The following is a 27,838-nucleotide window of genomic DNA, read 5'->3' as shown; positions in this document are numbered from 1 at the left end:
TGATGGTTTTTATTTGAAACGAAAATTTCGTAAAATTTAACTGAGATTAATTTAAAACATGGCTTGTGTAGAGTGTAAAAGAAAGAGTTCAGATCCTAAAAATGCTTTGTAATAGGTTTAGTATTTAGTCAGAACTCAGAAAAAAAAAAGAAACTGTGCCTTTTCGTATGGTCCTTTATCCTCCCGATCCAAACATAGCTGAAATACAAAGGGTAAAAAAATATTGAAGAATGAATGAGATGAAAAGAAGAACAAAGAGCGTGACAGTCCAAGAGAACAAACCATTATTGACAATTTAAGAAAAACCATAAGGCCTGGTTTATTTGCAATGCAATTTCATTTGCATTAGTGCCAAAAATATCAGGATGCATGCAAATAAGAAATTGCATTGCAAACAAATGGAAGCAGCGTGGAAAAGTATGGTGCACCTTGATCCAAAGAGTTGAACAGCTTGCAACCGAAGCAATGGAACATTGTGAAATCTTTCTTTTTCGGTACTTTACTACTGATTTGGCAGCAAAACATTTGTATCGATCCCTTGGAAAAAAAAATAGAGGGGTGTCCAACTGTTTGAAAAAGAGGGTTTGTGGAACAAGCTTGCCCCATTTGGCAGCGCTGATGTGAAACCAAGTTCACTTTAATTCTCAGGTAAACTATCACACTTCAAGTCAAAAAAGATGAAAAGCCAGCAAAGGGGGAAAAAAAACAGAAAAGGAAATAATTGGAAAGTTTGCTTGGTTGCTTATTGCATTGGATAAATGAATTTTCTAAAGCAAAAGCATGATAATGTTTTCACTTATGTTTTTCTTCTACTTTTATGTATTTGCGGCTAGAAATGGAAAGAAATTAATGGTATAAAAAGATGAACATAACAAGAATCGTCACCCAATGTAAAAAGTCTTGAATAGAAACATGTGTTTTGAAAATAACTAAGAATTAAAATCGTATGTGAAGAAAATACTCAGAGTTTGCAGCTTGCCTAAGAAAATACCATACCATGAAGCTTTAAAAAATATAAAAATATGTAAATAATAATGCATAAAACATAACAAGTGAATGGTTTGAATTTTTAAAATCACTATGGATCAAAGTATGGGATATTTTTATATTCAAATATATTTTCATGGTCTATTTTTCTAAATGCATAATACGCCGCTCACAATTAGGAATGGCAATGGAGCGGGTTTAGGGGTTGGGATGGTTTGCCACTCTCCATTTCCATCACCGTGAAAAAACTCATCTCATCCCTGTCTAATGTCTTCCATGGGCTGGGATCCCCACTCCTAACCATTTTTTTATATAATGTCGATTTCATTTCATCTTTTATTTCAAAAAAATAAAAATAAAATATTTACAATTTACAATTCTATCAAAATAATTAAGTGTGCTCAAATATATCCAATCATAGTTTATAACAATATTAAGACAAATTCATTGGGTAATTTATAAGAAAAACACAATTACTTAATATAAATCCCAAGTTTTGAGCCTCAAAGCCTTACAACCTAGTTATTATTTATTAAAAACCTAAATAGCTATGGTTTGAAATTATATATGGTCCTTGATCCCATGGGTCAGAGATTGGATTGGGGACCCTGTGGGGTGGGGAGTCTTCTCCCCATCCCTACCGAGTTCACATCTCCTCTCCACGGGGGGCCGCCCCACAGCACATCTCCACTATGTATTGAGAATATCTCCTGATGATAACATCATCGGTTCTGGTATTATCATTGGGAGATGTTCCTAATACATGGTGGGGATGTGCTGTGGGGCATTGTGGAGTGTCCCCTTGTGGGGAGGAGATGTGATCTTATCCCTGTCAATGGAGGGCAAAAATTTCTCCATCCTCATCCCTGCAAGGAAAAATCATTTCGCATCCTTATTCCATTATCAGGGTGGATCTCCATGGGCATAGGAGACATAGGAAAAACTGCCATCCCTATTTACAATTCACCACTCCGTTAAGAAAGAAGAATATACCGGACTAACCATCTACTAAAGTCTCCTATGTAAAAGGACCCAGGAATCTTACATGTGCTGTGCCTGTGCAGCTGGAAACATCATGCAGAGATTTATTAAGGTATAGTGATCAGGTGATATGGAGGGTCTGTGTGAAGAACCTTTTCTATCGATTTCCATCCATGAAACGTTAAAAGTAGGAATAAGGATCCGAGGTGGTTAGTGTGATGGCGTTAGTTAATTCCAAAAGTTGCTGATTGATTGTGGAACTTGGATTTCAGGGCCTTATATTTATGTTTATGAATCCAGATAATGTAGTGTTGTCGTTTAACGGTATAAGGATTTATTTACCACACCATCGATAGAAGCCCAGGCTCCTATGATTTAGTGTCTCTGACTCGAATCTTTGCCTTTATCTTTTCATTTTTAATTTTTGCTTTCTCTAAAGCAAAGCAGGATTTTGTGACAGCCACATGGATCTATTGCCGGGAACACAATCCGGAGAAAACAGAGTTGGGGGGGTGGGGTGCGCGGTGGTTACACTTGGATTCATCTCTCTCTCATCTCATGTGTTCAGTAGAGGGAAGTGAATTTGAGTGATGGAATACAGCAGTAGTTGGAGTTGGATTAGATAACATCGTTGAATCGGATTATTGCATGTGTTGTTGCTATTGTCAAGCCGCAATTATCGCTGACAGTCTAACCTTCAGAGAGAGAGAGAGAGAGAGCTCGTGGCGAGGCCACTCAATGACTATACATAGCGGAGACATTAAAACATTTTGGCTTATCTGTTTGATTTATTTATCAAATATGAAGATTACAGAAGAATGCATTGGATTTATCTTTTCATAACAATAAGAAACCTTTTTTTTATTATTTTTATGATGTCGTCTCTTACATTATTATGTTCAACTTATATACGTGGGTTTCATAATAGTTAAGGAATGCCTAGGATTCATTATTGTTGATCAAGATTCCAAACTTATACTTGCAAAAGCAGATTATTTTGATCCTCTTTGTCTACTATATATGTCATTGGTTTGAAATTTGCTTTGAAAATCTTGTACCAAGCTAAGGAAAAATGATCTTTTCAAGTTCTACGTACAGTTGGTGGGTTGGTTTTTGACTTTAGACAGGTTTAAGGCCAATATTAGACCGCCGTCAATTTTCTGTAGATGAAATTATTACATTAATTGAGACCTTAAAACTAACATGAGTGAATTAAGGTTATGTTTGGTTTGAAGGAAAATGTAGGGAAAGAAAGGGAATAGTAAGAAAATCTTTACAAATTTTGTATTGGTTTCTCTATTTCTCCCTCCCTTTCCCTATATTTTCCTTCAAACCAAACATAGCCTAATTGGATGGATTGGCGGGTCGCATAAAAAAACTACCATAATTACCAACCCATGAGGCCATGAGTTCTTTAATCAAAGATCAGAGTACTAATTAACAATTAAGAATTGGTAATAAGAGGCCGAAATGAGCTAATTATGCCAACGTGAATTATAGATTAATTGGTCTGAACGTGCAAGACATGATTGGAGACAAACAATCTCTCTTAAAAATTAAAATATATCCCTCGGACTCGGAGGGTCGTCGTGGCCCAAAGCTGATAATACCCACACCATTTTCTCTACTGGTCAGATATATGGGATATAATACACAGAACCAGACATTACAGTATCAACCTTGGTCGAGAGTCGAGACACTTTAGGTCACACTAGATCCCCAGCATCGAATCCACCCCACCATGTTCTTTTCCACATTTCCATCGGTTTTTAAGTTACTAAGACCGACATCCGGCACGTGTCGCCGAGACAAACCAACATCACTAATTAGAGAATTAGAGATTACAGGAATTAATTAAAGTCAGTTTAGTACAGTGTAGGTTCGTTTTCTAATCTGCTTTAAAGATTAAAGTTCTTTTCAAGTTTGAAGGAAGAGAGAGAGAGAGAGAGAGGCGTGCGATCACGACGGCGACAAAGAAGAGCACGTTAGCATGGGCCACGGTTGGTTGGTAAATTCCTCCACCAGCCACCAGCTGCGACCGTCCCTTAGAGTCTAAGTCTCCTCTTTTTCTAAGACACTTTAAAGTAGAAATTCAAAAGGAGAAGGGATTGCCTTCTGGGTTTTTGGACATAGCTAGCTGCTAGTCGTGTATCTCTATCTTTCTCATGAGGAGGCTTTGCCCCAACTTCGATCGTGAAGATGGACTTGACACCGTGCTTGAAGTTCCAATTCCAGAAGAGATGTTCGTATCCAACACTAAACACAGCGGCAGATCATGGCAGAACATGAAGTCATGGATGAGATCACATTCTCAAAGATCAGCACCATCGACGGCGGCTCTCGTCGGAGGTCGAAGCACTGAGCTACAGCTCTTGTTGGGAGTTGTTGGTGCCCCTTTAGTCCCTCTTCCTGTCCGTAGCGATCAGTCCATCAATGGAAACATCAAAGATCACCCCATTGTAAGTAAAACCCATTCTTCATCTGATAAGGATTTAGATTGAAATTACGATTCCAAGTTAGAAGCCCGTCTTGTCATACGCAGGAAACTTCCATGGCTAAGTATATAGTTCAGCAATACATAGCGGCCACAGGAGGAGAGAAGGCTTTGAACTCTATAGATAGTATGTACGCCGTGGGGAAGGTGAAGATGATGGCTTTGGAATTCTCTACAGGTGACAGCAACAATAATAACAGAGGAAACGGCAAGAAGACGGTCAAGGTTAAGAGTAAAGGACATGGAGGGGAGGTGGGGGGGTTCGTGTTGTGGCAGAAGAAGCCCGAACTCTGGTGCCTGGAGCTCCTGGTATCTGGATGCAAGATGAGCGCAGGGAGTGATGGTAAGGTAGCATGGAGGCAGACCCCATGGCATAGCTCACACGCATCTCGAGGTCCTCCGAGACCGCTTCGTCGTTCTTTGCAGGTATTTCCTTTTCCCTCCCACTCTCTCGAGGCTCGAGCTCCACACAATCGTCGAGATTCAACAATAGGGTTTAGACTTTAGACCGATAATGGCTTTTGTATATACAGAAAAACTTGAACTAAATAACTGCTTTAATGGCAGTATTCAAGGCACTATCTAGCTAGCCGTTATATTACTTCAGGATCAGGATCTGAGGGTAGTGAACTAGTGATTCGGTGGAGATGAATTTTCATAGTAGATAATAAATAAAACCAGATTTCCTTTTTTAAATTTCTTCGCCTAAGTACTAAAAAAAGAAAAAGGTTCACTTGGTTGTCACCAAAAAGAAGGGTCTTAACTGAAATGCAGTAATACGATCCATAGCAGAGAGAAATAAAGTTTCTATTCATGTTGGTATCTGGAGATGACAGAAGGAGTCTCTCTTTACAGCTTATCAGCCATGTTCTTCGATTCATTAAAGTTTACAGCTTTTCTATAAACCAGGTCTAGAATAGAATTTCATTTTCCCAGTGAACGGAATAAATTGAAGTCCGATGATATGGCGCATGAGGGTGAGGAATCCTTGAAGAAAAGAGATTCCAGACAGTGACTTGACTTTTATTTTTCATTGATTTCCATGGGTTGAATATAGTTCTAGCAGAGGACAGAGGACTCAAATCTGTCGAATTAGCTTAGCCGGGTCGTTAAAAGTCCATTCAAAATACTCCTTTATTCCTGGTTTTCAGAGTTTGCATTATTCTTCGTTTGAAAAGAGAAACAACTTAATTTTAATAAAAAAAGTCATACTCTTACCAACTTATTCTGGTTTTTCTGATCAAAAGAACCCTAAATAATCGATATATTTTTGTATTTAGTTGACCAAGTTCAGGTTAAGATCATTGGTCTGTCGATCCAACATTTTGTTTCGCCTCCATCAACGGATTGATGGTTCTTAGATTGCATTATTTTAATAATTAATCAAGACTTTCTTAGAGTGAAAAAATCCAAAGGAGGAGTTAATTTCCCTCCTTTTAGAAGGGAGGGAAAGCTCCTTTTCACAGTCGATGTTAAAACCACATCATCGATGTTATCATGAAAGTAGAAGATTTTTTGAAACATGCATGGGAGACGGAGACCTGGTCTTGCGCTATGCTATCCACCATGAAAAGGAGCATTCCCTCCTTTCCAAAAGGATGAGCGGTGGTTTTCTGAAAACGGTGGACGGTGGTTATTACTTATTACACATAAAAAGTTTGTAATAATAAGTAGGGTGCCCTCGTTACCGCCTGATGCAAAGAATCAACTAAAATTTTCTTCTTCGTTTGTTTTCCCTTCTCTTCTCCATTTCCAGGCAACAGCTGGTAATTTATTCTTATACTCTACGTGCAGGGTCTTGATCCAACCGCTACTGCCAATTTATTCTCAAATTCAGTATGCATAGGCGAGAGGACAATCGAGGGTGAAGACTGTTTTGTGCTAAAGCTGGAAGCGGAACCCTCATCATTGAGAGCTAGAAGTAGTAACAGCATGGAGATTATCCGCCACACTGTGTGGGGCTACTTTAGCCAGAGAACTGGGCTTCTTGTTGAGCTGGAAGACTCACACCTTCTCAGGATCAAAACTCCCAGCAGTGATGATAGCGTTTACTGGGAGACCACCATGCAGTCTTTTACCAAGGACTACCGGCCTATAGATGGCATAAACATCGCTCATGCCGGCCGGACTGCCGTTTCATTGTTTAGGTTTGGGGAGAGCTCGGAAACCCACTCAAGGACGCGAATGGAAGAGGTTTGGACAATCGAAGAGGTTGACTTTAACATTCGGGGGTTGTCAAAGGACTGTTTCTTGCCACCTGGCGACTTGAAGAAAGAGCAGCAGGAAGGCTATGACATCGTGGCCACTGATGTCCGTGTTCCGCTCAAGCCTCGATCTGCCTGTGTCAGGGTTGGTTCTTCAAGGATAGTTGCAGTCGATGTCGACGATTCAGACTCCACAGATGAAGAAGAGTAAATTGTAAAACATCCTTCTTTTTTGTTTTGTATATACGGCATCTTCACTTATTGATCGATCCTTAAGAGTACTATTACATGCTGAGTTTCATCGGTATTTGATGAATTCCACCCATTAATTAGTTGCAGAGTATAGACCACCAGATTGAAGAACAAACACCCAGGCATAGGCTGTTGTCTACTGTAACTATACTATACTGTTGAAGATGAAAAGAAAAATAATAAAGGGAGTGGTGATGGTTCAACGAGGAGGCTCTCATTAAATATGTAATATCTCGTGAGAACCTCTCGCTAGTCGCTACCATGCATTCATCGCTCTAAAATTCAGACAACAATGATGTTGTTTTGCAAAGGAACTGATCTTCTACGCAGAAAAAAGTAGATGACATGATGATCTTGCAAAAGCAAAGGAAGAGTTTGAACTTCAATTGGAAATAGGACCTACTTATTACAAGGGCAAATTCTACTTTAGTACCCTGAATTTTGGGTAGTGTTAAAAGTTAATATTGGAACTTTCAAACTTGTCACTGTAGTATCGACCGTCAATTATCTGTTTAAAAACGTTAAAACCCTTAAAAGAAAGACACTGCTTATTATCTACCTTGAGACTGAATTGGATAAGGCGTTTGAAATTCTAGATTAATAAAGTCATTGTTTTCTACTTTTATATCTAAAATACATTCTTGTCTATTTATTTCTTTGCTTTCAGTTATTATTCCCTCTATTATACTTCATTTTTTCTTCTCTTTGATAACAGGTTCAATCAATGAATAGTGTATTCTTTATAAGGGTAGTTTTGACATTTTCAATAAACAACCGACAGTTGAGACCAATTTGACACTTTTTGAAAGTTTAGGTACTACAGTGAAATGTTTGAAAGTTTGAATACTAATTTGACACTACTCCCAAAGTTCAGGGTACTAAAATTAAATTTTCCCTTATTACAAAAGCTAAGGTTTGGTGAAAATAAGAGAAATAGAAATGACAACGAGCTGGTTGATAAGGCCTGTTGGTTGTAGTGGAGACTTGGGATCAAATCCTGCCTACACCTAGGTTGGAACTTAGAAGTGTCCGAGGGGTATGGGCTACCCCATTGTGTAGCCTTCATAAGATATCAAAAAAAAAAAAACTGAGGGAAAGTTCATAAAAAATTTCACACTTTCTGTTTTTCTCTTGTTTTCTTGCGGACATAGCTGAAGTTCATACTCGAGGAAAGTTTGTGCAAACATCTTGTGGCCAGTGTTTGTAACCTATGCCGTTAATATGGTTTTCTTATTTTTATTGTTAATAGCAACAGTTCTAAACATGGTTTCTAAAATCGAACTGGACCGGATGGTCGGATCGGAAAAAACCGGGAACCGGTCAGGTGATTGGTTCTGTTTTCCCCAAAAATTATTGATTTTGGTCAACAACGTTTGAACCGTTCGACTCAATAACCAGACCCCTAACCGGTTCGATCTCTGAATCGGTTTTAAAAACCATGATTCCAAATGCTGCCTTTGTTTGCGGTGTAAATGTTGATTGACTAAAAATTCTATCATCAGTAAATACGGACCAGTATAAAACTCCACTTCTGGTCTGTATTTTCATGCGCATTTGGTTGGAGTGTGAGGCATCGATGTTACATCATGCACGGTTGAGTTTTACATCTATGGTCGATGTAAATACTACGCCAATTTTATACATTCCAAGAGTTCACTAATTTAAAACCATTGGCATTGAACTTCATGGATGTACTTTTACATCGATAACAATTTACAGCAAAAAAAAATCTTCTAAGAAAATGGCATACCAATGCAGAACTATTTTCTTATAAAACACCTCTCAAGAAACGACATTGATTCTAAACATGGTCTTGATCCATAAGGGGTTTTTGGGCATGGAGATATGGACAGTTGGGAATTTTGTTTTCCAAAAACAAAGAAACAGCTTCCACACTGACTAACAAAATATCAGTATATTTTTGCTGATTCGACGATTGTTTTTGTTTTGAAAAACAAAATCACACACATTGACAAGAACCTGCCTGCATTAGCTGCAGCACTTGATGATGGATGTGCTAGGAGCTGTTTAACGAATAATGATGCCCCACATCAACCACCATAAGTGTATCTAAAAATCCGAGTTAGGGGGCTGCTGATTTGATCTCATCTAATCTGCACTCCCTTAAATTTTTTTTCCCCACTCGTTATTGGGCCTCATGTTCTGGGCTTTTCTTGGTTAGGTCCAAGTCCGAGTCGCCCGACAAGCTTAATAGGTCCATTAGGTTGTTGTGCCTGTTCTTCCCTGGTCCATCTACACATCATTTCTGAATTTTCAGTCCAAATTGGTTGGCCTCTCAAGGCTCAACTAACATGGGGCCTCACCCATTTAATCTTTCCTGCCGCCGATAATCTTCTACTCTAGCAAAATGCCCAAAAGAGAATCTGAGCAGCACGGAGGCTTGAGCAGTGTTCGAAATCCATAACTGGTGTCTGGTAAGCCCTAACCCTACTTCTTCGCTTGTTCTCAGCTAATTTCTTTTCGTTTTTTTTTGACTCTATTGTTCAACAATTATCCTTCTAGTTTAATAGTTTAATTATTCACGCATTTTTGCTTTCTTGTTTTTAGTTTCTAGACTAGATATCAATGTGTTTCATCTAACGGTTTCTATTCTTATTTCTACATATATTTCTTCTGCGTTTCCTTTCTTACTGCTCATTTATTTTTTGTTTTTAGTCTTTTGCAGTTCATGGTTTCCTAATTTTCGTAGTAAACCATGGCGATTCCGAACGTCTCTGCACTTTCACCGAATTCTCGTCTTTCTTCTAGTCCCCTGCAGCTTTCGACACATTACTTGTCCAGATTATGCAGCAACGCAAGTCCTCTATATTTTCCCCTTTTCGCGACAATTTCTAATCCCCCATCCGCCCCCTGCGTGCGCACTTAAAACTTCTATTCTTTCTTTATTTTTTGGGGGTTTCTGGCTCATTTATTAGTTTTAATATCCATATATTCACCAATTAGTAGTTTATTGTCTAATCGTGGGTTCAGTAGATTTTATTCCGCATCTTATGTGGGGCTTTCTGTGGTTTATATTGCCGTAATGGTTAATGAGCTAATTCAGTAGTTTATTCTCAACTGAGAGTTTTCTTTTCTTTATTAAATTTAATTGGAAAAATGGCCTATTTAAGATTCCCTTATTATTATGTATATATGTTTATTTCGAGATTTTATTTTCTAGACATGTATTTTTGATATCCAGGAATTCAATATGCCATGTTCGTTCATGAATAATTCTGGGCCCTTTAGGCACCAAACTCGGCCTTTCTCTAAACAATGCAATGCAGTGTCAGCAATCTCTTCTGGAGGTCGAGGAGTGTTCTGGTGCAAGCCGGATCATCATCTTCCCAGCCTGCGATCAAATGCTGGTGCCGAAGTAAGTAAGTATTCTTCCCTTTGTTTCTTTGAATTTGCTCTTAAGATATTCAGTACACTTTTAAACATGTTCAAAGCAAGATATGAATGACAAGTAACAATCAGACTTCTCTATGGATCTTCTATACGTAATACAGATAAAGATAATCTTTTATACATAATCTAACTCCTCTTGTCTAAAGTCAGTGTAGGCTTTTTCAGTCTATTGCTTTCTGCATTGTCAATGGTCACTTGTGTTTCTTCTGCTGTTTGAGATTTAACAGTTCCTTAAGTTATGATTATGAGAGGTCTAATGAAGGAGCTAATGAATCAAATATATGGTTTTCTAATTCTTATGTATTTATCGAAAATAATTGGTTCTTGAACAAGCTTTCAACGTCTGCCAGGGGGGTAGTCACCTACACCAAATAAAGAGAAGTGCTCCCAAATCAAGCTCTTTTTTTGTTTGAAGGAGACCACCTCCTTGGTCCACATTGTAATCAGCCCCTGCTCCCAAGGAGCTACAACCTTTTTCATATGATCAACAATTAACATTTGCCAACAATCTTTTCCATCTGTTCTCCCACATACACGATAACTAGTAACAAGCAACAAAAGAGATTTTATTTTTTAAGTTAGTAGACCGTTACAAATATATAAAGAACTATTGGCAAAAAACCATAAGTATAAAAAGGCACATGCTTGCCTTGAAACTCAGCTATTGTGCGGGTGCCTTTTGGTTCAAGTGAGATCAAAATGCATCTCGCCTGTTAAAACACTGGGTGTTGCATGCAGTGGTTCATGAAGCTGTAGATGGTAATGGGGGTTCTATTATGTCCAAACTCCAAAATTGGCTTGTACAGTACCTTATGTTTCTCCAAATCTTGGCAATTTTTTTTTTATGCAGCCCATCATATCCTTTGGGATGTCTATCTTGTGAACTTTATGCCCATCTCAAATAATAAAATCATTTTATGTGACATATCCAAAAAAAAAAACTAAAAATTGATCTCTCTCACATAATGACCTTCAAGTCCTGTACCATTGTTTTTTTCTTTGAATTCCTGTACCATTGTTTCCCATATGAAAATGCATTGTTGTGAATTGTGTATACCTTTCAAACCATATGATGTTCAATCCTGGTCAGATATGAAACTTCCCGCTTTTTTTTTTCTTTTTTTTATTTAGATAGTGGGGTTACTAGTTATTGCTTAGTGCATTGGTAAGATCCTAGGCTTAACAAGCATGGGAATGTAGATTTTAGTTTGAGAGCAGCCACTCTGTGCAAAGCATAAGGTTTGTATTCAATCCACCCCTCTCAAGACCCCAGATAACTAGGACCAACATTGAACAACCGTTAGATGGTAAGGATCTCTTAGTCATTTTATAGGTTATCTATGTGGTCCGTTCTAGGGGTGGTCACGGTTCGGTTAACCAAACCGTGGGGTATTTTTTCAAACCGAACTGATCGGTTTTTTAAATACCCAAACCGAAACTGAACCGATGCAACCGGTTAACCGCGGTTCAGTTTTTTTATGCACTTAAAATAAAAAAAATTAAAACGGTCGGTGGACCAGTGGTTGCTATCGGTGCCGACCATCTGTTACTCTTCTGTTTATTTGCGAGAATTGTTTAGCTGGCTAGCCCCCTGAATTTCAGATCTGCTGGTTTTAGGCCTTTACAAATTACAAGTCGGGTGCTGGATCTCTAACTTATTTGGTGATGCAAGATACACACCCGATCATTGCCGTCATCTACTGGGAGCTTTGGAGGGTTTAGAAATGACCTCATTTTTAAAGGGGGAACATCATAGCCTAGTTCAGATCTTGCATTGAGTGCTTGAGAAGAGAGATGAGAGAGAGGTTTCTGTCGGCTGTCGCGGTGAGAGCTTGAGAGGTGGCTCCTGGAAGAGCCGCAAAGAGGAGAGATGAGAGAGAGAGAAGAGAGATACAAAGATGGTGTTGTGTTGGTGCTTGCTTGCCGGCGAGGCGCCGACCAGCATGCCGCTTGGTGTTGGTGGTTGGTGCGGGCTGTGCGACGGAGATGACATGCGAGAAGCCGAGAAGAGAAGTAGAGAACTGAGAACTGGGTTTCGAATTTGAAGTTGAAAAGACAAAGTGAGAACTGAGAGAAAAAGAGAAAGGCTGAATGTTTAGATTTTTGAAGAGACAGACTAGCAGTCACCAGTCTGGCAGTCAGCAGTTTGAGACTTTTAGCCTTTTTTCTTGGAACTTTTCAATTCGATTTTCAAAAATAAAATAAAATATATAATATATATATTATATTATATAAATATATATTATTGTATATATATTGGTCGGTTCGGTTTACTGCCATTTTTCTTTAAATGGTTAACCGAAACCGAACCGAAACTGTCGGTTTTTTAAGAATATCGAACCGAAACCGAACCAACCGGTTATATTAACCGATTTTTCGGTTCGGTTTCAGTCGGTTTTCTCGGTCAGTTCGGTTTTTCGGTTTTTTCTGCTCACCCCTAGTCCGTTCTAATCATCTAATTTGTATATTATAGTTAAAATTTTAATAATTAATTCAATTAGTTAAGGATTTTTGAGTTTGAGTCAAAGTATGATAATTGCATTAGTGTAATTTTCTACATGAAAAGACATGGGAGAATAAACAAATTGAGTTTGTTTGAGTTCTTATAGCTTATGCTAAGAGCATTGAGTGATTACATCTATCTATCTTTCTATTGCAAGCACCTATTACAGCCATAGGCATTCTTGAAGTATTTCCTGTTTTATTCATTTTCACCTCTTTGTGTCAAACCATCTCTGATTGCTCTCATATTTGGTAACTCTCCATAGATCTTAATCCCATTTTGTCTTTCCAAATTTCATCTAAAACCAGTCTCTACAATTTTGGTAATTTTTCTTATGGAGGCAATTTTTGGTCATTTTGTGGATAGCTTGCTAAAAATGCTTTTGAATTAATTCCCTCGTATTAAATATCATTATAAAGTTTCATTGAAAATGCCACCCAATTGGCTTTCTAACCCCTCTCAACTCTTCCCTTTAGTCTTAAAATCATATAGGTAGCTTCACTAACAATGAAAAGAAAATACAGTAACAACAAAGAACACCACTAACAACACGGACCAAACAATAAACACAACCAACAACGACTAACACATATCCTCTCTCAACACTGCAGCCAGGACCTGCCCTGCGCAGATTGGACAAAACTCTAAACAAAAAACTTCACCAACAAGACCATGTCTAGCGAAAAACTGAGCAACCATATTGCTGGACTTTGACACAAATGACACACGATATGAGACTCCTTCCAACAATTTCAAAATATCTTTGATAACAAACCAAGAGCTCTTTTCACACTGCCCTGACACTTTACCAAGACAAGACACTAAAAGCTTACAATAACTCAGTAATAATTCTTCTAAAGCCCTTTCCTCTTGCAAGCAAAACACATTATCTCATGGCCCAGGATTCAGAAAACTGAGCTGATATAGCAGGTCATGGACCTCCTTTTATAATAACCAAAGCACCCACATGATCACGAAAAACAACCCCAAAGGATACTCTTCTTTCTTTCCAAAAACAACCTTCAATATTGGCCTTCAATCACCCTGAGCTTGTAGATAGGGTTGTATGTATTCATTTTATTTCCTTTAATCTTTGGAGGGTCTTATTGTATTGCAATAGGATGTATATAGGCTTTCTTGTTATTTGCCTACCATAAGGGGCATTTATGTAAATGTGTGTATCTTGCCCTATTTAATAAAACATGCTCTTTAGGAGTGGGGCTATTCTATTGAATACACCTTCCAAATTCTTCTTTGTTACTACAAACATGAAACCCTATATGGGTAACAGATCTAGGTGAAATTCATTTTACCTTCTTTGGGCTTTGGCTGCCATCAGGCAATGATTTTTATCTGATAACACCTTATACACTTGCCACTGACCTGTTTACAAAAACAATAGAAGCACAAGGGTCTGGGTTAGAGTTAAAAACAAAATTGGTATCAGTACTATGGTCCTATATCACCACAATTCTGTTGTTGAAACTTGTGGATGTAAGAAAGTAGGTTGGTAGACATATCTCTATTTGTGCTTGTGCAGAGGTCATGCTATCTTCCTGTGTTATTCCAACTTTATCAGATGTCTCTGAAGGGGCACATATCAATGTTGCTGACTCTCTACTTCCGGTCTTAGACTGCATGAAGTTCAGGACCCAATACTTGTTTGCAAGCCTCATTAACAACATTGTGCAAATGATTTAATGGTTTTGGCATGACTAGGTTGATTTGTAGTTTCCATCAGCATAATGTTTTTTTTTTTTTTTTGATAAGTACATCGACATAATGTATTGTCTATACAACTTTATGCACATGATGCCTAAATCAACCTCTTCATAGGCAATTCTCCTGCTTTCATATAATTGGAATCACCTTTTGTTGCCACCCAAGTATCTGATTTTCCACACTAACAAATCAAGGCATAGAAACAAGTCTTGACCACCATTTGATCTGATGTGTTCAGAGATGACAAAGCATCATCCCACTTAAAGTCTTAATAAAAAAAATTGTAATAGACTGGCTAGACTCAATAGGGAATTTCAGATGGGTGTGTGCTTGGTGTCTTTATTTATAATTTGTCCCGACTCCTGAGAAATCTATTTCTCATTTCATAAAATCTCACTTTCTTAAGTCCTGATCCAAAAATACTAATATCTCATAGTGGTAAAGGATGAACTTTCTCTAGATGAAAAGATGATATAGTTGTATTTTGAATGCAAAAGCTGAACTGTAGACTGACAAATCTAAGCCCTCTGATTTAAATATCTTGTTGCTTATACTTCATTTCATTCTCATTATATACATGAAGGGTTCTGAAGACTTTACATTTCCTTTTGTATGTTCAAAATGCTGCTTCATTGAAAGATACTTAACAATAATTACACTACAAGTCTGCAATAATAAATTTTCTTCAGAAAGTGAAGTTAAAATCAGAAAATAGATTTCCAACAAAATGGTTCTACAAGAAAACATTTCTTTTTGATGTTCCCAGAGGATGTTTTGATTCCTTTTGTATTTTCACCTAGAGGTGTAAAGTTGAAAGAAAGAAACAGAGGAAAAAGAAAATAGATTTTGGAAAGAGTATTCCAATGTTAAAGAGTACTTGTCTTTGGTGCTAGTGCCAGTACTGAGAAATATTATATAGCTCTGGGATCTTGCGCAAGGAGGGGTGTAGTTTTGATTGTGCAACATCCAAACTTCTAACTGATATTAACAGTGGTTTTGTCAGTTATGTGGACTATGTTGGTCCATCTTCTACCAAAATACAGGATGCATAATTGCAACCTTGGTTGTGTAACACTCACAGATTTACAGTGTTTATCAGTACCTGTACCAAGAAGCATATTTCTGTACCATAGGATTTGGGTTTTAAGAAGTTAGGTACTTTTTCAAGAAAGATTATCTTCTTCTCCAAAGGAAAGTCCTGATCAAAACTTCTCAAACCTGTGTCAACATGACCTTCTGTGAATGTAGAAAATAATGGAGAAGGCAGAATCATGTCCTGAATAACAATCAAAAAACAAAAAATAATCGTGTCCTGAGTAGAAACAGAGTAACTTATCACATGTCAAAATAGGATTTTTGGTCTTACAAGTTAAAACACAATATGATTCAAAGTGAGAAGTAGACACAAAAACCTCTTGAAGAAAGACAGGAAAGTGTGAAAGTTAACCATTGCCATCTACTCAGGTCTGAATGGTGTGGGAAACTCTCTGAGGGCTGAAATAATGGCTGTGTTGGGAGGCTTCCAAAGGGCTAAAGAGCTGCATATTCATAACTACTAATTAAGGGGGACTAAAAGTTAGTTATTGAGTGGCTGCAAAAGGAAGAGGAGGCTGGATGGTGGAACTATATTAATGAGAGGAGTAAATGGCTGTCTCAAGGAATGGAAATCAATGTGCAATGGTGAAAAGGAATGCTAACTCTTTTGCTGATACTTTCGCAAAACAGGGGGTGGGAAGGGATCATTTGTTTTGGGCTGTTTTGTAATCTTGTGTTCATGTTATCTGGGTGGGGGAGAGCTAAGAAAGATTTTCTCTCCCTCTATCCTCTTTGTACATCTTTTTTTTTAATATTTTAATGAATCAGTTTCTGTTCATAAAAAAAAAAAAAACTGCATGAAAGTTAACCTTGCTATATGGTGAAAATAACGTGTTCAACCATATCCCAATTCACCAAGTTTGAAAGGATACGGTTCATGATTTTGAGTCCATCATACCAGGTATTGATGGTAAATTAGGAAAACATTCTATGTTACTGATCAAAAAAAAAAAGATGACATTCTATCCTGCTGTATGCATTGTAATACATATACGATTCAAATAGCAAATTGCACATTGTGCTGGTATCTGTTACTTCCTGTCAAAATTGTGACCTACCAAATAGATTGCTTGTATTTCTAAATCAGTACACATGTAATCCTATTATCCTAGCAACCATCCTCTTGGTTGCTGACCATCATGTAGTTTTTCACTTTTCCTTGCTCCACCATTACAGTTCTAATTCTGCTCTTATTCAGTGCAGTACTCCATGGCCGAACTCGCTCACATTCATGGAGACCCTCCCAAGTTAAAAGTGGGGATTCAGAGGGAACTTTAAGCAGCGAAGGCATTGTTCTGGATGAGCAAACCTTAGAGCGGGACTTGCAAATAGCCATCAAGGAGGAGGACTATGCCCAAGCAGCAAAAATAAGAGATAGCCTTCGGCTTCTCCATGAGGATAGCAGGGCCTCAGTTCTAGCAGCAAATGCGCGGTTCTACAATTCATTCAGAACTGGAGATCTGGCTACAATGCAATCCCTCTGGGCAAAGGGGGAGCATGTCTGCTGCGTACACCCTGGTGTGTCTGGAATATCTGGTTATGATCTTGTCATGGGGAGCTGGGAATTTGTGTGGGCAGATTATGAATTCCCACTTGAGATCGAGCTGAAAAATGTTCAAGTTCATGTTAGAGGTGATGTTGGGTATGTAACATGCACAGAAGTAGTTAAGACGAAAGGTAGCAATTGGGGTAAACAGTTTGCCACGAATGTGTTTGAGAGGATTGATGGTCGTTGGTTTATTTGTATCCACCATGCATCACATATTGATTTGTGAGACAGATAAAATGTAAGCTATGCCACGTGATAAGTGCCTTGAGTGCCAAATCTGTACAGTAGGTATGTGGGAAGGGAGTCTGTCTTGGATTTCTGAGATTATACCTGGGGATGGTTACCTTTTTGAAGTATGGGTCAGCGTTGCTAGAGGATGTGCTCTATTTCTAGGAGAGGAAATACTACTATAAAAAAACTTTAATCGTGGTGCATTTTGTATTTCTGTAAGTTTCTTATAATAACCTTTCCAAATATTTGTAGTGATATATTAATCTGATATTTCTTATTATCAACAATATGAATATGTAATGTTTGTGCTTATATGTTCTTGTAGTTTGGACTTGTAATCTCCTAGTCAGGATCTAACCCTGCATTGATATTGATGTCATGCTTATTGCCCAACAATGGTTGCTACCCTAATTGCCCACCAGTGGGAAAATAACGTTGAAGTTATGGTCCATGGTTCTTTGGATGCACGATTCTCCTTTTTGACTGGTCTAATCCTTAGATCGAGGGATGGATGCAATCATGCAATCTTGTTTCTCAAATGGAAAGTGATGGTTAAAGAAAGGGTACATTTCTTAAACTATCCATAATTGATTAAGTGTATTCTTACTGTTTGAAAATTGACTAACATTATCCCTATTGTTTTTAACAATTGATTAATATTTTTCTTATCGTCAGTGTCTATTAACGAAGGATTAAAAAGACTATTTTGCCCATCATTCTTCTTTAAATTTTCAAAATAAAACTTTTGACACCTTTCTCAGATTACCGAGGTTTATCTCCATATTGAAATCTCTCAAAAAATTTTATACTATTGATTAGTAAAAAAAAAATCATTAGAATAATCTTTGATCAACAAAAAAAGATGAATCAGAAGCAAAAACACGAGCCAGATTAGGTATCTATTACTCTATTTGAGTTTGGGGCCTATTTTAGCCCTTTTGGTTCGATAAGATGATGCTAATAGGCATATAGATGGAACTATTGGCTTTAGATATGTTTTTCGGGAATGACAACGGTAGAACTAGTAGCTTTAGATTGCTGAAGTCTAAACCATCTAAAGCCACCCACCGATGGCATATACAGTGGGGTGGAATATTCTAGTTCATGCCCAATTGCTCCGCTAATTCAGGTGATTGGGAAAGCCAAGTATATTTCTCTAAGAGCCCGATGACCCCTCGTTTTTGAGTGCTCTGACTTCTTTGATTAGGACTCGGATTGAGAAAACGTTGGCGACCTCTATGCATAGTGTTAAAGACCATCAACGAGCATCTTCTGCTCTATTCCTGATGATGTGCAATTTGGCAGCTCCCTTACTAGTTGATGATTCAAAAGCTGATTTGGATGGTTCCCTTGTCTAGGCCGAGTTGTGCTAGGCCGAGCTGGAGATGTTCGAGCTATATAACAGAGAGCTGTGTAATTTTTTGAGAGACATGCAGGGAAACAATATTAGCCGAGCTGTGTTGGGTCGAGCTATATAATGGAGAACTATGTAATTTTCTGAGAGACCGACAAAAAAACAATATTGGCTGAGCTGTGCTGGGCCGAGTTAGAGATGGCTGAAATGTTTTGTTCTACAAGAGAGACAAAGTTAGAGTGCCCAGGTGTCTTTACCTAGGGAGGGCACTCCGATGCTTAAGTCAAAGAGTGTTTTGAAAGTATTTTAGAAAGTGAGAGAGCTTGAGAGCTTGTAATCGCGCATAGCTTCTCTTAGAAAATGGTGCCTTTATATAGGTGTGAGGGATTAAAGACCTCTTGTAACGGGTCCCATCTTCTCGCGGAGCTGTGCGGGCGTTACGACTTGCCCGAATAACTCTGGCGCGGGTAGGTTGGCCTAACGATCGAGCATTATTACTCTGGAGAACTTGGTCTTGATAACATATCTGTGTAATAAGTCGGCGAGCACGCCTTGTAGGTCATCACTTATACCCTACTTAGCTCAGCCGATCTCCAAAGGAGGTCGCTCCTCAAGCGGATGTTCTTTAGGTTGGCCATGCCGAGGTGCTTTAGGTCGGCCATAGGTGAGGTGCTACTAGCCAACCTATTGGGGTGATCTACTTACTCAATGTCGAGGTGTTACATGGATGCCATGTGTCTCTAGAGATAGGTCTCCAGGTCTCTAGTAGGTCTTCGGAGGTAGGTCTCCAAGTCTCCAATAGGTCTCTAGTAGGTCGGCGAAGGTAGGTCGCCAGGTCTCTAGTAGGTTTCTAGAGGTAGGTCTTCAGGTCCCCAGTAGGTCTCTGGAGGTAGGTCTCCAAGTCTCTAGTAGGTCTTTGGAGGTAGGTTTCCAGGTCTCCAGTAGGTTTTTAGAGGTAGGTTGCCAGGTCTCCAGTTGGTCTCTGGAGGTAAGTCTCCAGTAGGTCTTTGGAGGTAGGTTTCCATCATTTTGGCTAAGGCAAGTCATCACCTACGTGCTGCCGGGGTGTCATCCAGCTATTTTGAGATGCCACGTGTCATGATGTCAATGGAGGGTCAAATCTACCCTCATCAATTCCCATCTAGGATCAGGGGTAACCCCTTAGTTCGACGTCAGAGTATCCATCGATGAGCCAGATACTGAACTAGCTAAGATTGAGTGGGACTTGCCAATGAAACGACGACGATTGGTGATAAACCCCTTAGTTATTACCAATCTCCTCTACAGCTCTGTCAGCATCGACTGATTGTGTTCTGTTTTGCATTCTCATGTTGTTCTTATTATTTGAGCGACTGTGAGAGAGTGACGTGTGCTCTATCGTTATTGCAACACCAATATCACACTCAACCAAACCCAAACCCCACTTGTGATCGTCTGTAGGAGGAATCTAGGCCAAGAGATTGGCATGTCTGATTTGTGAACCCACAACCCTTGTTATCTGAAACTCTAAATCTATCTGCATCCCAATTGGATCTTCGCAAGAACAACTAAGATTAGAGATAATGCAAACCATTTCCCTCAATGCCATTCAAAATGTTGTTTATCTACCGATGAGCTAGATATTGAACCAACTACAATGAAACAAGACAGATCATCGACAATTGGCGGGTCCCACAATTGGTGATAAACCCCTTAGTTTGATGACGATTTCTTCTAAGCCCATGAAGAAATCATCGTTAATTCGCCGACGAGCTAGATATTGAGTCAGCTACAATGAAACAAGACAGATCACCTCTCTTTGCTCGTTCACATTCACTCTAGTGAAGGTTTCACCATTCACCGTTCACTTAGAATGTCTGAGAATTGAAAACAATTGGGAGAGAGAGAGAGAGAGATGAATAAAATGGTTGCCGCCAAGCCAAAGAGAGGGTGAAGAGCAGCATCTGGACCCTCTGAAGCTACTTGCCACCGAGCAAGATGCTTGGACCCCCTTTTTTTCCTCTCTTTCTTTGAGGCTCAATGTCTGCTGGACCCTGTTCATTCTTTCGCTTTTTATCATCTTCTTTTATTTGTTTTTTCTTTTTCTTTTTTTTTTCACGCTTCACTTGGGGATAAGAGAGAGAAAGATGAGCAACATTGGGGTGAACCGGTGGGCAGAGGTTAAAGGGTTTTTTTTTTAGGAATGGAGGTGGGAAGGGTATTTTCAGAATTTTTGATAAATATATTAATACATGATATCATATGTAACGCAAAGTTAAGGGATGTTAATGGTAAGGATAGACTTAGTCAATTGTCTGAAACAGTAGGGGTAGCATTAGTCAATTTTAAAACAGTAAGGGTACACTTGGTCAATTAGCTAAATCATAAGGGCAGTTTAAGAAATTTACCCTTAAAGAAATTAACAGAAAATTCCAAAAATTGTGAATACTCACCACAAACATGTTTCAAAAGAACTGATGAGATGTGCCTATGCATTTTGCTTTGGCTCCGTTTAGGAAAAGTGAAAATACAATATGTAGGGTGCATTCTGCTCCATGTAAATGTAAAGTTAGTTTGGTTTTGCATTGATAAATTTGCTTTCATGTCAAATGATTTTTAATTGTAATGAATGCAGAGAGATTGAAATATACCGTTTTAACATTGATAAACTTTGAATACAAAATTTAAGAAAGGACGCACAATTTGCTCTCATTTTGGATGCAAATGTCTTGAAATTTACGAAAACTGTCACTTTCAATACATAAATACATTCTTACCAAACACCAACAAAACTGAACCAGAATGCATTTATGCATTGAACTGGCATTTGCACTCTCCTCAAACTGATCCTTTCAAGTTTTTGTTGCCATTATCCACCCACCTCGTTATCTAAATTCAACATTACCTATATGTTGCTGCTACTATCAGGAAAACATCTCAAGCCCATTCCAAACAAGAGCATCTGTTACTAAAGATGGCTTGAATAAAAGGAATAATATTATTATAATCATGGACAATTTTTTTTATTTTGTTGGGCTTAAAATGCACATTTGTATTGAATACAAATACTATTTCCTGCATACAAGGGAGTAGCTCGTCCCTCTACCCATAACCCCACCAACCCTGGTGATAACAAGATTTGATCCCAAGTCTCCCTACAACTAATACAAAAAGGACTGGTTGCAGAGTGCCTTCTTGTTCAATAATTTATGCATCGAGTCTGCAGAGGTCAATACTACCAAATACATAGATAAGGCCCCTTCTTAAGTGGTTCACTTCCTGCCTTATGCATATCCGATATAACTAAAAATGATGGACCTAAAGATAGTTCCTATGAACTAAACCCTCCCAACTGGAGATAGGGGCGGGTATGAGACATATTTTCCAGGTTCAGCTCCCGCAGGAGCTTTTATTCTGTCGTTTTCTAATGACACGGACTCATATAAAGTTTTTGCTTCATACAGATTATTTGCTTCAGCAAGGTTGTATTGCTTCTTATAGTTTAGGACTGCTATACAGATAGAGAATGCTTGTAGCAACGAGATTGAGCCATTGAAATCAATTGAGTAGATTCCTTTCTTGAATGATGCCAAGCTGAAGACGGGCCTCTTCTGTTGAGCTCCTCCCTGAGTAAAAGGGGGGAAAGATTGTCAGTTAACAGGATGTGCACAAAAGAGTTTGTACTAATGCAGGACTTCCAGTTCCAAACAAAATTTGTACCTGAACAAAAAGATCAAATCGATCTGGTGTGAGAGAAGCTTCAGATGAACTTAACTTATTGCACTGATTTTCATTGGCTAGTATATTGAGTTTGCAACCCATATCCCAACCTCCACAGTCGCATGATCCACCTGATTTCCATCTGTCAATAAGAGGTGAAGGTACTCCTGTACTAGGCAAACCATGAACACCACTTGGAAGTATGACTACTGCACTAGGAAGGCTTTGAGTTCCAACAGTAGACCCATTCTGTATGTGTCCACCAGAGTTGCATGACCATGTATCTTCTGGGAAAGGATTGGCAAAACCAGTATCTGAGCCATCCTCATCAATGCTTTGCTGTCCATTTCTAAAATATCCTGTGCCTTCTTTTGGTACTTTGACAACAATAGCAGCGAGTTCACTGTTTGGTTGGAGGTCAGGGGTTCCCTGATCTGTGCGTCTTAGTTCTACACCAAACAAGACAAACTCATTCACCAAAAAATGATCCTTGGAATCATGTGTGGTCAACTTAGGACTATGAGAGGTGGAAACCTTCATTTGACCAACAACATTTGAGACATAACCATGACTTTTACCTTTACTTCCTTGATTTATCCATCCCCCACTCTTCTTCTTAGTTTCACTAATGGAATAGAATGTATAATTCCAGCTAAATTCATCCTTCACAGATGAATATACTTTTTTCATTGTGGCGGCTAGAACGTCACTATTGTTGTCAACTGCAAATGTAAACAAAGGGTGTCCATTCTTAATTGTGATGTGTAAAAGAGCTTGCATTGTTGATGCCAGAAGTTTCTCCTGATGTGAATCATCGGCATTGGATGGGCCACAATTTGAGAAAGTAAGGTTTCTTTTCACTGACTGAAGAGTAGTAGAATCTAATGGTCCATCAGATGATCTAGAAGCCCTCCGTGTTGATGATGATGATTCTAATGATTGAGAAAATTGAAGACGGTTTGCTGACTTGGGCTTCAGTAGTGGGTCCAGTAGCCTTCTCAATGGGCTGGACCTGCCTCTGCCATTAGTATTTGTTTTATCTCTATTTGTATTATCTGAACAAACAGAAGCATCTGATCTCACTGGGCCAGACTTTGCAGTGACATATGTTGGGCTCAACTGTGGTACAACTGAACCCTCTTTATAACTGAAACTTCTTATCATCCGACCGGTGCTGGGCTGATTACTAGGAGATGGATATCTTACTTTAGAAGCTGCCACTTTTGCTGATTGTGAACCCAGTTTATCAGAAGGTTCAATAACAACTGAATGTGCAGGATTTGTGGTTGACTTGTTTCTCTCTGCATCTTCATTTTTGGATTGCCGTTTTTCTCTTCCATGTGAACTTGGAAACAAAGAAAATGCTTGAGAGGGAACTCTTGTAACCTGGTAATCTACAGAATGTGGTAACTTCATATCCGATTGTTTGCTAGTTTCAACTCCACAAGGAAGCGGGCAAGAGTGTGGGATGTCAGAGTAGAGCTCTGCAAAGTGAACCTCCTTTTCAGGAGAAAAACTCTTGCGACCTGCTTCTGTTGGTAATGTAGACCAAGACTGCTGGTAGATCCCTGAGCAACTACTAGAGCCTTTAGGGAAAAGGACTATGATGTTTTTGGGGCTGCCAGGGCTGTGCTGGTCAGGATGATCGAGGCCCAGTGCAGGCAACTGCTCTGTTCTATTTTCAAACTCACCATCTGGAGCTTTCAACTTTCCCTTTGAAGATAAGGGGACCTCACAATCTTTCAAATTTAATGATGAAACCCACCTTACTGGAGTGATCTTTGGATCTAAATCTTTCCTCTTACTCTTTTCTAGCTTAGTCTCGAAATAGATCCTGCCAAAAGGCAGACCAGTTCTAGGAAGCTTTTGCTGCCCAGCTGAGGTATTCTGAGAGAGAGCTTTGAATCTTTGAAGGCCCACGGAATTTGCTCCATAGGATTTCAAACATTGAGAATGGCCATCTGTGGAAGATGAATTCTGAGAACACAGGGAAGGCGATTGCACCCTTTGATGAGCAGGAGAGCCATTGCAAATTCTGCCGTCTAAGGATTCAACAGTTGAGAGAGATGAGGAAGTGTTACTAGTGGATGTTGAACTTCCCTCAGAGCCACACTTTTGGTTAAACTTCCATTTTTCTAGACGCCTCCAGTCAAGAACTCCAAAATTCAAAGCCTTCTCTTGGATGTTTTCTCCCCTCTCTATGTGTTGTAGATAGCAAGGCAAATTTGACATATGTTTGACAAGCTCGTCATGTTCAATTGCCTTTCTGTCACTCCCTTGTTTTTGTGGATTCCTGGAAGTTTTAGGTAGGACGAAGGTCTCATCACCTTCTCTATCTCCCTTTGCTTCCTCAATGTTTGACTGACTGCTAGACTGTTCAGCTTTCAACCTGTCTTGAAGGTCTAGACTTCTGTTCTCTTCAGGTGACAAGACCTCCTTTACGGTTCTTGACATCTGATCATTCTGATGATGCCTTGAACTTGTTTTCATCTCCATATTGTATACCCTTAGACTTTCTCAGTACTCCACATTACTTGATTACAGATTTGCTAGCATAGAGCCAAATATTCTCACCTTTCACCAGCATCTATTTCCTGCTAAACCAGTGCATAATGAAAGAAGATGGGTCATTTCTCTCAATCTGACATTCTGATATGTACCATAGAGGTATGTGCATTTTGTAGATAAGAAGCAAAACAGAGTGCAATCTATCAAAACCGGGAAAATGTGTCTCTGCTAACAATTGAATTCTATAACCCTCATACAAATCGATATAAAGTGCAAAACTATATTGAAAAGGTTTAGTGGAAAGAATGAAAAAAAAGTCCACAGAGTTGAAACATTTCTATTACAAGCACCTAGGCAATGCTAATCATTCCAATCATTAGGTTAAAAAACCTTAGAATCCTAAAATAGCCACACTGTTCAAGGCTCTATCTACGGTGTATAATATGTCTACTTAACTAGGATTCTTTCAACACTATATCAACTGTATAGACCATGATTGTCATATGTTCAAGACAAGGAGCTCAGCTGGAGTTTCTAACTGTTCATTCAGCCAATTCTTCTCATTTACTGGGTGAGTTGATTATATGATTGGATGTGAAATTCTGCATTTTGGAACAAATACAGTGCAATTTTACATTTCCATGGAGAGACATTGCAATGACTAATTTCATTTCCGTTAAGAAGATAATAGATGATGCCTTAATAGTGGACTGTATTCCACGGGCACTACTTCTTGAGAATTCAAGGAGTATGCCTTATGTTTAAGCGGGCTAAAAGTGGTAGTACTTGAGTTTCATTAAACTCAAGATAATGTGGCTAAATCTTTGTTGACAGTTCTTGGAATTGGTCTTCTCCTGACGAAAGCAAGCATGCTCACCCATGAGTTAAACTCCTGAATACCCCCTAAAGTTGCGAACTGTTCAGCAAACTAATGGCCAACTTAAACTTATCCCCCCCTCGGCTTTATTTTGGAAAATAGGGAAGAGAGAAAGGAAACGAAAAGGGCGATCAAGTAGACCTGAGAAACTGCCAACCACTGGTGAAGACATCAGGTGTTAGAATTAGAACGTTTCGCTGATTAGTAACCACCAACTGTTAGAAATTTTGCCAGCTTGTGGTTGTTACATTGGCATCGACTAATTGAAGAAGCGAGTAGATAAAAGACGACGATACGGACAAAACACCAAGACAGAAGGCTAGTGAACATGAAGAAATTGAATGGTCCATTATAACCCAATTTCAGAAGTTCTCAAGATGATAAAATTGTCTGGCGATCCTCACCTTAGTTTCTACGGCTTCTAGTATCCTACGAATGCCGGACGAGACAAGATTTTGTAGTCTATTCACGAGCAGAGAAAGGACCTAAGAGATTGGATCATGATTTTTTTTTATAAATTTTTCGGGAGGGTGCAAGGGAATTTCGAAGAAAATGCGCGATTTTTGTCTTGAATTTTCCCATTTTTGAATTGTACATGCATAGATATTTCATCATTTCGCGGTGGGGGCAATATCGTAAATCTAGATGTTCTGTTACAGCATAACATTTGTTAAACCTCTTAGACAATTGAAATCCTCTTCTCCCAAATCAGGCAAATGCTTAGGACTGAAACAAACCTCTCAGAATTCCATAGATCTACGAACTAGAATTACCCACCCCCCGCAAAGAAAAAAAATGCCCTGGTCTTGAAAATGGTTATAAGCGCAGAAGAAACAACAGTTGTACAAAAACATTGTTACCAAGGTTTCTCTATTGAATGGAAAAAAGAAGCAAAAATGCATACCGAATGGCATCGAAGAAATGCAGTAGTAGGGGCCACCATTGTTTGGAAGTCGAGGGTCTCCAAGAAGATCCGGTGCGTTTGGGCACATCAACTCAGGGGAAGCTGCTAGGATGAATGTAGTCTAAAGGCAAAGAAAAGAATTTGCAGAGACACAAAGAAGACAACAAGATCATCGCGAAACGCGGATGCGTTTCATCCCAAGCCGAAGCAGAAGGAAGAAAGAGAGGGAGAAGTGGGAGAGGGTTTTCCGGGATGGATTTGTCGTCGGCAGTCGAACAGCGGGTGTGGGTGTGGGTTCCTGATTTGATTACTTCTCAGAGAGAGAGAGAGGGAGAGAGAGGGGGTGAAGGACGAGCGCTTTCGTTGTCATGACTCATAAGGTAGAGTAGTAGAGTAGAGATAGAGAGGGCAAAAAGCGGGAGGGAGAGTAATAGGGGTGCGGATGGTGAGTATCATCGGTTAAAGACGCGGGAAATTGGGCATGGGACCCACTTGAGGTTGAGGTCCTGTACTGTTGATTAACGGGTTTTCCAAAGCAATGCTGGGAATAATGAGCCCCACCTGGTTTGGGTTACGTCACGAGACGAGACCGAGACCGTCCGATTTTGCTTTTTAGCCTTTCGAGGGCGCTATGCCTGCCCCCTTCCGACTTCTCTAATAAGGCTCTACTCTAAGGTGATGAGAGGGCGCCCCACAGCACCTCCCACCCGTGTATTGGGAGCATCTCCCATGATAAATACGGGAGATTCTTCCAATGAACGCTATGTGGGGCGCCAATGTGATCTCACTCGGTTGTTTGGAGCCTGGGTGCTTCGGAGTTGGAGTCGGAGGGTTTTCGAACTTCTCCTTTGTCCTTTTCTTTTTTCCGTTGGGTTGTAGATGTAGTGGGATGGCACATAGCACAGCAGTGGCTATTGGTTTGGCCAAAACCGTCTGATTAAAAAGATTTAATCCTGTACCTGACGTTGAGAAACCTTTTTTTTTTTATTTTAGGGATAAAAACAAGATACACGACAAAATTTCCTACCACCATCTGTATGACTGTATCTTCTATTAATTTGGAAAAA

General features: G+C 39.2%; 3 protein-coding genes across 12 annotated transcripts; 2 read left to right on the top strand and 1 right to left on the bottom strand.

The window, feature by feature from the left end:
- The first annotated feature begins 4,022 nt into the window (after window positions 1–4,022).
- On the top strand, window positions 4,023–6,995 carry LOC104601158 (uncharacterized). The gene is made up of 3 exons (XM_010264396.3): window positions 4,023–4,427; window positions 4,511–4,888; window positions 6,257–6,995. Exons 1-3 carry the CDS (start codon window positions 4,134–4,136, stop codon window positions 6,875–6,877), a joined length of 1,293 nt encoding a protein of 430 aa, XP_010262698.1. The 5' UTR covers window positions 4,023–4,133; the 3' UTR covers window positions 6,878–6,995.
- A 2,173-nt stretch (window positions 6,996–9,168) lies between these two features.
- Window positions 9,169–17,741, top strand: LOC104601157 (Nuclear transport factor 2 (NTF2) family protein). Of its 9 annotated transcripts, none has more exons than XM_010264391.3 (4): window positions 9,169–9,353; window positions 9,595–9,793; window positions 10,121–10,298; window positions 16,853–17,741. In XM_010264391.3, the coding sequence occupies exons 2-4, from the start codon at window positions 9,635–9,637 to the stop codon at window positions 17,422–17,424; spliced, it is 909 nt and encodes a 302-aa protein (XP_010262693.1). In that variant the 5' UTR covers window positions 9,169–9,353; window positions 9,595–9,634; the 3' UTR covers window positions 17,425–17,741. The 9 variants fall into 9 exon arrangements, with proteins under 9 accessions (XP_010262693.1, XP_088754295.1, XP_010262695.1 ...); XM_088898169.1 differs by having other exon boundaries at window positions 16,848–17,741; XM_010264393.3 differs by having other exon boundaries at window positions 9,213–9,353; window positions 9,595–9,733.
- A 4,000-nt stretch (window positions 17,742–21,741) lies between these two features.
- LOC104601156 (uncharacterized) lies at window positions 21,742–27,203 on the bottom strand. Of its 2 annotated transcripts, none has more exons than XM_010264389.3 (3): window positions 26,772–27,203; window positions 22,483–25,076; window positions 21,742–22,388 (listed from the first exon to the last, which is right to left on the bottom strand). In XM_010264389.3, the coding sequence occupies exons 2-3, from the start codon at window positions 24,976–24,978 to the stop codon at window positions 22,101–22,103; spliced, it is 2,784 nt and encodes a 927-aa protein (XP_010262691.1). In that variant the 5' UTR covers window positions 24,979–25,076; window positions 26,772–27,203; the 3' UTR covers window positions 21,742–22,100. The 2 variants fall into 2 exon arrangements, with proteins under 2 accessions (XP_010262691.1, XP_010262692.1); XM_010264390.3 differs by having other exon boundaries at window positions 22,483–25,079; window positions 26,772–27,172.
- Window positions 27,204–27,838: the final 635 nt, after the last annotated feature.

Source organism: Nelumbo nucifera, chromosome 2 (assembly GCF_055504915.1).
Source record: "Nelumbo nucifera cultivar China Antique chromosome 2, China Antique-T2T, whole genome shotgun sequence".
In the NCBI taxonomy this organism is placed as follows: domain Eukaryota; kingdom Viridiplantae; phylum Streptophyta; class Magnoliopsida; order Proteales; family Nelumbonaceae; genus Nelumbo; species Nelumbo nucifera.
Note: the sequence above shows the minus strand (reverse complement) of the source record. Positions and strands in the feature narration are given on the sequence as shown.

Coding starts and splice junctions, on each gene's coding strand:
- LOC104601158 (XM_010264396.3), top strand. CDS start 4,134: ATGAGGAGGCTTTGCCCCAACTTCGATCGTGAAGATGGACTTGACACC. Junction 4,428..4,510: donor ACATCAAAGATCACCCCATT/GTAAGTAAAACC, acceptor TGTCATACGCAG/GAAACTTCCATGGCTAAGTA. Junction 4,889..6,256: donor CGCTTCGTCGTTCTTTGCAG/GTATTTCCTTTT, acceptor CTCTACGTGCAG/GGTCTTGATCCAACCGCTAC.
- LOC104601157 (XM_010264391.3), top strand. CDS start 9,635: ATGGCGATTCCGAACGTCTCTGCACTTTCACCGAATTCTCGTCTTTCT. Junction 9,794..10,120: donor ATCCCCCATCCGCCCCCTGC/GTGCGCACTTAA, acceptor TTTGATATCCAG/GAATTCAATATGCCATGTTC. Junction 10,299..16,852: donor AAATGCTGGTGCCGAAGTAA/GTAAGTATTCTT, acceptor TATTCAGTGCAG/TACTCCATGGCCGAACTCGC.
- LOC104601156 (XM_010264389.3), bottom strand. CDS start 24,978: ATGGAGATGAAAACAAGTTCAAGGCATCATCAGAATGATCAGATGTCA. Junction 22,389..22,482: donor GATTTGATCTTTTTGTTCAG/GTACAAATTTTG, acceptor CCTTTTACTCAG/GGAGGAGCTCAACAGAAGAG.